This window comes from Pipra filicauda, unplaced genomic scaffold (genome assembly GCF_003945595.2).
Source record: "Pipra filicauda isolate LSUMZ 115617 unplaced genomic scaffold, ASM394559v2 scaffold190_size1978887_pilon, whole genome shotgun sequence".
NCBI classification, from domain to species: domain Eukaryota; kingdom Metazoa; phylum Chordata; class Aves; order Passeriformes; family Pipridae; genus Pipra; species Pipra filicauda.
In genome coordinates, this window is record NW_024104299.1 from 865,088 (window position 1) to 872,802 (window position 7,715).

Sequence of the window (7,715 nt, forward strand, 5' to 3'; positions counted from 1 at the left end):
TGCAAGTGTCAGAGGAGCATGCTTGTGCAGAATTAAATCATTCCAGTGCTTAGCACATACATATTTCCCATGTTCGTTTGTCTTGATAGCTTGACAAATTCCATTGTCTCAGCTATTAAGGCTAGCTCCAGAAGTTTTGTAAATAAATCCCATAAAAGGGCTGTAAACTACCCATGTTCTTAGGGTATAATTTTCCACAGCTGGTGTGAATGACTGAAGAGGTGTGTAAACAGACATAAACACAATTTCGAGCAGTGCTTTTTTATAATCTTTTGATAAAGACGGTACCTCTTGCTCACCTTCAAACGAGATTTCTATAGCTCATTCTAGGCTTTGGACTACTTAATCCCCTGAGTTGTTTGCTGCTTTCTTCTGAGGACAAATAAAAATACCTGCCATCTAAATTCTCCCTGGAAGTATAGGTAACACATCCTTCCACATCCCTCTGAATCATATATCTGTACTGTTAAAGTCTCTCTCAATAGACTGAAATCTTTAAGAAAAAGAAAGTCTGAAAAGAAGGATTAAAAACTCAACATCATTTTCCACAGCTAAAGGGCCCTGTGCATTGGTCCTGTTTCATTTAAAGTCTGGAATGCTTATGTTGATTGGTTTGGGGGGTTGGGCATGGGGCTTTTTTTCTGTGAACAACTTCAAATTTCCATGAATCAGAAACACATTTAAGTTTTGGAAAACAATTGTTTGGCAGCTGCTTTTACAAGAAAACCATGCTGTACACACAACTCCAGACTGTGCTACAAAGACCCTTCAGGTTGGATTGTACTGAGCAATGCAGGCCCAGTGTAAATATTTGAGCACACAGTGCCAGGGTCTTTGACGCAGTTTACATGTAAATGTGATAGTCCGTTTGCACTGATTAGTTTCTCCTCCAAGGAAATCTGTGAGTAAATCCAGTGGGGGGATCATATTTTGAGACTGTCCAAGGTGGCTGATTTTTTCAGCTACAGAACCATAACTGGTTCAAAAAGGGTTGCATGGCTGTAGGCAGGTAATGCAGAAGCTTAATACTTGTGCATGAAAGCAAGATTAAGTAAAACTGCTGAAGTGACTGCTCAGTCCACTCAGATAAAGCCACATCAGAGTTATTCACTCCTTCCAATGATATGAAGGGGCAACAGATGACAATTAAGTGTTCAGTCATTACAAAGTACTTCAAAACTAATTTAGAGATAGCATAGCCCAAAGAGATGCTATTTTTTCATTTAATGCAGGTAACACACTAAATTAACCGAGTCACTAAATCCATTAATGATATAGGTTATTTTTCAAATCATTAAAAGTCATAAGAAATCATACTTGCAGACTGTAGACTGTGTTGTTTTTCCCCTGTAAAGTACTTGCACTTGCTCAACATGAGAGAGAACCGAGCCTTTTCCAGAGCTGAATATTGACTCAGCATGGCTATAAACATCATACACTCACTCCAAAGCACCTGTGGAGCCCACTTTCCAGAGGTGTTGAGAACACACCCACTAAGTAAAAACCTGTCCCTTTGCAGGGGTGGATACAAAATTGCCGAAGTGGGTATCATTTGAAAGACTCAGCCTAAATTTCAGAAGAATTATAGTACTAATTGTCAGTGAGAGTTTGGGAATTCCTGCAATTCATAAGTTCAGACAAAGTGTTCAATATTTAACCATGTGCCTAAGAACTAAGACACACTTACAAAGAGAAATGCATAAAATCTTATTCCTTTAGCTTTATTACATTTTAAGATATAAAGTCGACAATGGCAGCATCAAAAAAATCTCATTTTATAGCTTCAAGGGTCTCTGCAAACATCCTCTATTTACTCACAATGACCACTAGTTAGCTTTTGGAAGATTAGATAGGAAGTCTCTGTGGCACATCATGTCACATCATAATGAGGAAGGAAACTAGGAGAATTTTGGAACAGAAGAGAGAAAGTTGGTTTTGGTTTTCTGACATAAACCCTTACAAGCGAGTGTCATACATTTCCATTTGTCTGGTAAAGACTTGTGGTAAAGACCATGGGGAAATGCAAATATAGGAAGTAACATCTGTAAAATCCTATTTTCAAATCTCAGCACTATCAATACACAGAACTTGCTGTTCTCTCACACTCGGTGGCACAATATATGCTGAATTTTCAATGAAAACAGGAAAAAAAACAACCCTTATTTGATTTATCTTCAGTATATATTTTGTCTACATTTTGCTTTTCATTGAATTGCAAAGACCTGAAGTTACATGTTTATTTGGGTCTTCTTTGGGTCATGAGTTTTTCTCATACATCCAGCTAAACTTAGATTATAGTTCACTGTTACAGAAAGCACTTCAAAGTATACACAATATGCAAACGGATTCAATCCCTTAGAGTTTAGAATTTAAGTTACCTTCAAAAGCATTGGAGAAATAGGGACAAGGTGTGCTAGGATTATGTCATTATGATGAAGTACAGAAAATGTTTTTAGCACGGGATTCAAAAAAGCCATTTCAGACATATATTAGTCAAATTTTCATTTGACAACCTTTTTTTTTTTTTTTTTTTTTTTTTTAAGTATTCCAAATTGCTGCAATAATGAGCCTTTGGCTAGAGGTTAGGTACAGATATAATATGGGGGAAATTCTATATCTGAGGAAATGCATTCTTGGTGTGTGTCTGAAGTCACACAACTGTTGAGGATGTGAGGGGGAGAAGAGCAGGCAGTACGTGGCAATCATGTAGTACGTGGCCTCCTTCCCTTGTCAGTTTGATCGTCCTCAGTGCTGTTACACCGCGCAGTCAATGCCAAACGAGACTATCATTTCACTTGACTTGACAAGAGCAAGCACAGTTTTGCCTGCAGCTGACTAGAACCCTCTCCAGGAGTAAACTATTTATTATATCGACTCTTAAGCTTCATACAAAAAGTAGAATAATCCCCATGGATTCAGTTACAACCTTTCTTGTGGGTTTTGCTCATAGGCTTCCTATAGCAATGTAGCAAAGTACCAGTTAGCCTTAACCTTGCTTACTTAGAGAGCCAATAGTACGTGAAACAGACTGTTAAAGTGTACAGTTACAATATATGGTATAAGGTATAACTCATTGAAACCGCAGATTATCCCCATCAGATGTTCAGTGTTTGCCAAGCTGAATTAAATGGGATTTCTAGAACTGAAAGGATAATTTTGGGATACCTCAAAATGGCTGAACAGCTCAAAGAAATCAGAAAATGTATTTTGCTTTGTGTTTTTGGCCGAAAAGAATATTTCCCTCTCTTTGTAGAAAACACCAAAATACTTCAGGTTACAATCATCAGAAAGACTGGGAATTTCTTCTTACAGCTGAATAGATAAATGGCAAAGATTCCAGTTTTGTACTCTTTTAAGGCTCAGTTTTTGCTCTCAGTATGTGTCATGTTCTTACCAGGGAAAAGAAAGGTTGCTCTTCTGTGATGTCCAGAGAGCAGAGGGAGTAGTTAAGTACTAAGATTGCAGCATTTTGTACTGTTTATGAAGATGCTTACGAAAATTATTTCCTGCTATCAAAAAGACACAGTGTCCAAAAATGACGTTCCTTTTATAAAATCACATCATTGGAAATACTAAGGGTTCTCTCTTCTCCTGGACAAACAGCCTCTGTAAGGTCACACAACCCTCTAGACATAAGGACAAAGACATTTTTGGACGATGATGTGTAAGTGTTCTTCACACACTTTCTACATTATTTGCACTTTCTCTGTTTGCATCATTACTCTGAGAAGTTTATTAGTAATACAGGATAGATGACTATAAGCATTAAAATGTTACGTAGGAGACATTAGAAGTCCATGTTTATCTCTGCTGAATGAGACACTGAAGACTTGCTTATCTCTTCACTCTTTTCCAGTGTGACTTCTGTGAGACTGCATTTTGATCTTCTACATGTTGCTACTCTTCTAGCAACATGTAGTCACTTTGTTCTATGGCTTAGGATCCTGAAAGGTTTGATTCTATTCCTCTGAAATCTGGTTGAAGGAATCATCTACTTTGTAGAAACCCTGTTTATATTCCTTGGTAGGTTTTTGCATGCAAGTAACAATTAATTGATGTGATTGTGAAGGACCAATGCTCCCTTGTATTTAGAGGCTGCTTAATGTTTTGTTTTCACACCATAAATTTAGTGAAAATTACACAAGTTTCTCGAAAATGTAATAATAAAATTTCACCACTGCTTTTTAAACTGCATTCTTCAATATCACGTTTTTATAAAGTCAAAAACTATTTTAAAATAACATATGACTCTGGAGAAAAAGTAAATGGTTTACTTTTGAAATAATATTACAATACTTTAATAATAAGAGTCTGCAGCTCTGAAATTGAAGTGGATGTCAGTCTCTTTTCCCAGGTAACAAGGGAAAGGACAAGAGGAAATGGCTTCAAGTTGTGGCGGGGCAGGTTTAGATTGGATATTAAGAAAAACTTCTTCACCAAAAGGGTTGTCAAGCATTAGAACAGGCTGCCCAGGTCCCTGGAGATATTTCAAGGGTGTGTAAATGTGGCACTCAGGGACATGGTTTAGTGGTGGACTTGGCAGAGTTAGGGTAATGGTTGGACTAGATCTTAGAGGTCTTTTCCAACCTAAACAATTCTGTAAGTCTAGAATTCAAATAAATGACACCTATACAAAAGGAATCATACATGTTCCTAATATGAATAGAGAAATGAATAAAATGAAACATAATATGATTTTAAAAGAATGACCATATTTATTTTCTATTAAAACAGACAGTACATCAAGGTTGAAAATATAAATATGAAAATTATTGCACAGTTAGCCAACTACCCTGGTTTGGCAGCAATATTTTACAATATCATTGCGCAATAGTATGCTCTGGCAGATTAAACTCTACAAAAATCCATGATGTGTACCTTTTCTGTTTACATCATAAATCATCCTACAACAGTAAGATAATTGTTCTGGCGTATGTATAAAACATCATACAGTAATATGATACATGCTTTATGAAAGCCGGAAAGAAGGAAAAAAGAGAGAATGTCTCTTAATGCTTCCCTTAAACCTTTGACTCAAATTTAAGCAACAGATATTCACCTCCCCATTTGCAGTCATTTAACACAGGCAGTTCCAAGTACACATACAAATACACATATATTAAGAGACTTTGTTATAAATAGCTATTGCTTTAACAAGCATATTCAAATATACAATCTTCTGTATGTCTTTAAAAAAATAATGTCCCAGTTCAGTCTATAAAAAATATGAGTTTGTACATTCTTAATTAGAATGTGACTTGGTGAATGTCCCGAAGAGTTTGTCCCAGTGTGTGAAATAAGGAGCATAGTTTGATTTGAATTTCAGATGGTGGAGATCATGATGTGGTGCTCCTCCATACAAACCAAAAGGTACAAGTCGGTGAGTTGACCACGGAAGGTCATATCCTGAATGGTCCTCTACTGACAAAAAAATGTTTACAAGGAAGAAAATCATTTCTGTCAAAGGATGGCATCCAAGGAGCAGTGGGTTAATAGCAGCAAAAAATCCCAGTGAGAGTAACTCCCATACACTGGAATACTGTGTAGTAAGGGCAAACGTCGACACGTGCTTGTGATGCACCTTGTGGAAGGTCTTGTAGAGCCAAGGCACCCTGTGATGAAGCAAATGCCACAGGAAATATTCAAAATCAAATAGCAGCAGGCAAACTGTTACTTGCAGCAGGACCTCAGGCAGCGCTGGAGCTATCACTGGTAGATTCATTGGTCTCCAGTACCAGTGGAGAAATGTCACTGGGAAGATCAACATAACATGGTGATACACACTTTGAATAATGCAAGGCACCATCATTCCAAGCGTTGGATAGTTCTGCGGCTGGATTTTGTATTTTCTCAAGTTTGGTAGTCTAATGCTTAAGAAGTCCAGTGCAATATACGGAAGACAGAAAGCCATGTATGCTGTAAAAGAAAACAGCACTGGAAAAAATGGTGACTTGATCAATGGCTCCTTTGCTGCGACCAAGTCCCAAAGAGACTGTAGGCACAGCCTGTGCCGCCGTCCCTCCATCGTGTAGTGGAGCAGCGCTCCGTCTGGCAGGCTGCAGTTCATGCTGATCGCAGTCTGAGAGGGCTGTTAATCCCGCAGCCTTTATCTGCTCAAGAAATAGCTCCGCCCCATCAGAAATCCTCCTTACATAGTAACGTGCCGCTTTAAAGAGGAAGTTCCTTTCCTGTATACAGAGATGATATAATGCATTACAATCTCAGAGCAGAATTAGCTGGCCAAAGTAATCACAGAGCTCTACAAGAGACTCACAAAGTAGGAAACGCAAGCAGAAGTGGAGAACTCTTAACAGTGGAATTCAAAGAAAAAGGGATGGAAAATACTCCACTTAGTGCAGACACTTGAAAAATTGCTGTTTGTTACTAATTTTAAACTGCGTCATCATCCTTCGTTATCTTTTTGCCTTTAGAGGTAAGGAAATACAGATCAGCTTTTTTTTTTAATATGTGACTGCTACCAAAGATGTATGGGTACCTAAGCACCTGGTCTGACTTGTGGGTCATGTGGTCAGTAATGGATGTGTGCAAATACATGATTTCTTAATGATCCCTTGGTTATACAACAGGCTAAGTCAAAACCTTAAGGAGACCTACACTATGCTCCCAGTCTGAATGTGGTGGCTGTGACTTTTCTCCACCTACTTTTGAGGCCATGTTCTCCTTCATGCACTTGTACTTGACATGGAAAAATTTTAGAGTAGATGCAAAACTGAGCTAACAACTTTTGAAGAACAAAGTATCTCCCTGCTTTGGAGAACAATACAAGGTAACACCTCACTATGCTTCCAGACAGATACCTAGTGACAAGTATTATTGCATTATTACAAGATTCACTCCACATCTCCACAGGTCTTTGAGCAAGATGATATGGAAATCATCCGTTACCCGAGTATCAAACTAATGTAAGCAATTAAAAGGTGCACCAGTTAGACCTATATCCTTTAAAGGATCTCCCTGTGACCACAGGCAAGCACATTGCAGACAGAAACTAGCAGGCTTGACTCCTAACTTTTCTAATTTGCTAAAAATACTTTAGGGGTAAATGATGGAGGTTTTGATTTAACCACTAAGACATCACTTCTTTTGTGCTTTTAGAAAAAGAAAAACAAAGCTTTGAACACTTAGGGAAACAAAGCTTGCCATCAGCTTCCTATGAACTCACTTCTTTTGTAGGTACAGAATTTATTCTGCTGTTGGAAATGAGCTCAACTTCCTGGATGACTTTATTAGCTTGTTCAGATGATTTTAGCTCTTTGCTAATCAAAAAAGAAATCTGATGGGGGAAATGGAAGACAGATTTTCCTTGCTTCTCGATAATTAAGAATGATTAATTAGCAGTGAGCTTTTCTGAATATGCATGAACTTGTAACACTTAAGTTTGCTCTCAGTCTCAACCATTTTCTCTTCAGTAGATTCTGCTCTTAAGGAAGATTTTGCTCTTTCCTTAGGCTTCAAGGGGTTTGCTGAAATAGTAACATTAGCTGTGCTATTATTCAGGCAATCAGAATTTCTTTGTTGGAGACAGGTCTACCTGTCCCACATACATTTTGGAAACAAATTCAGATTCTTTGCTCTTGTGAAACTGTTTTGTTGAATTCAATTAATTCAGACTGCTAACTGTAGTGAAATTAAAACCCATTAAGAGACACCAATCTAACAGACGAGGATCTATATCCAAGAGCTTAATATCAATC

The 7,715-nt window shown here is 37.8% G+C and overlaps 1 protein-coding gene across 1 annotated transcript; it reads right to left on the bottom strand.

Annotated features, from left to right (window-relative positions):
- Nucleotides 1–4,705: 4,705 nt before the first annotated feature.
- CH25H (cholesterol 25-hydroxylase) lies at nucleotides 4,706–6,076 on the bottom strand. The gene has a single exon (XM_027718169.2). The coding sequence runs from the start codon at nucleotides 6,065–6,067 to the stop codon at nucleotides 5,243–5,245; it is 825 nt and encodes a 274-aa protein (XP_027573970.1). The 5' UTR covers nucleotides 6,068–6,076; the 3' UTR covers nucleotides 4,706–5,242.
- Between the last annotated feature and the right edge of the window lie 1,639 nt (nucleotides 6,077–7,715).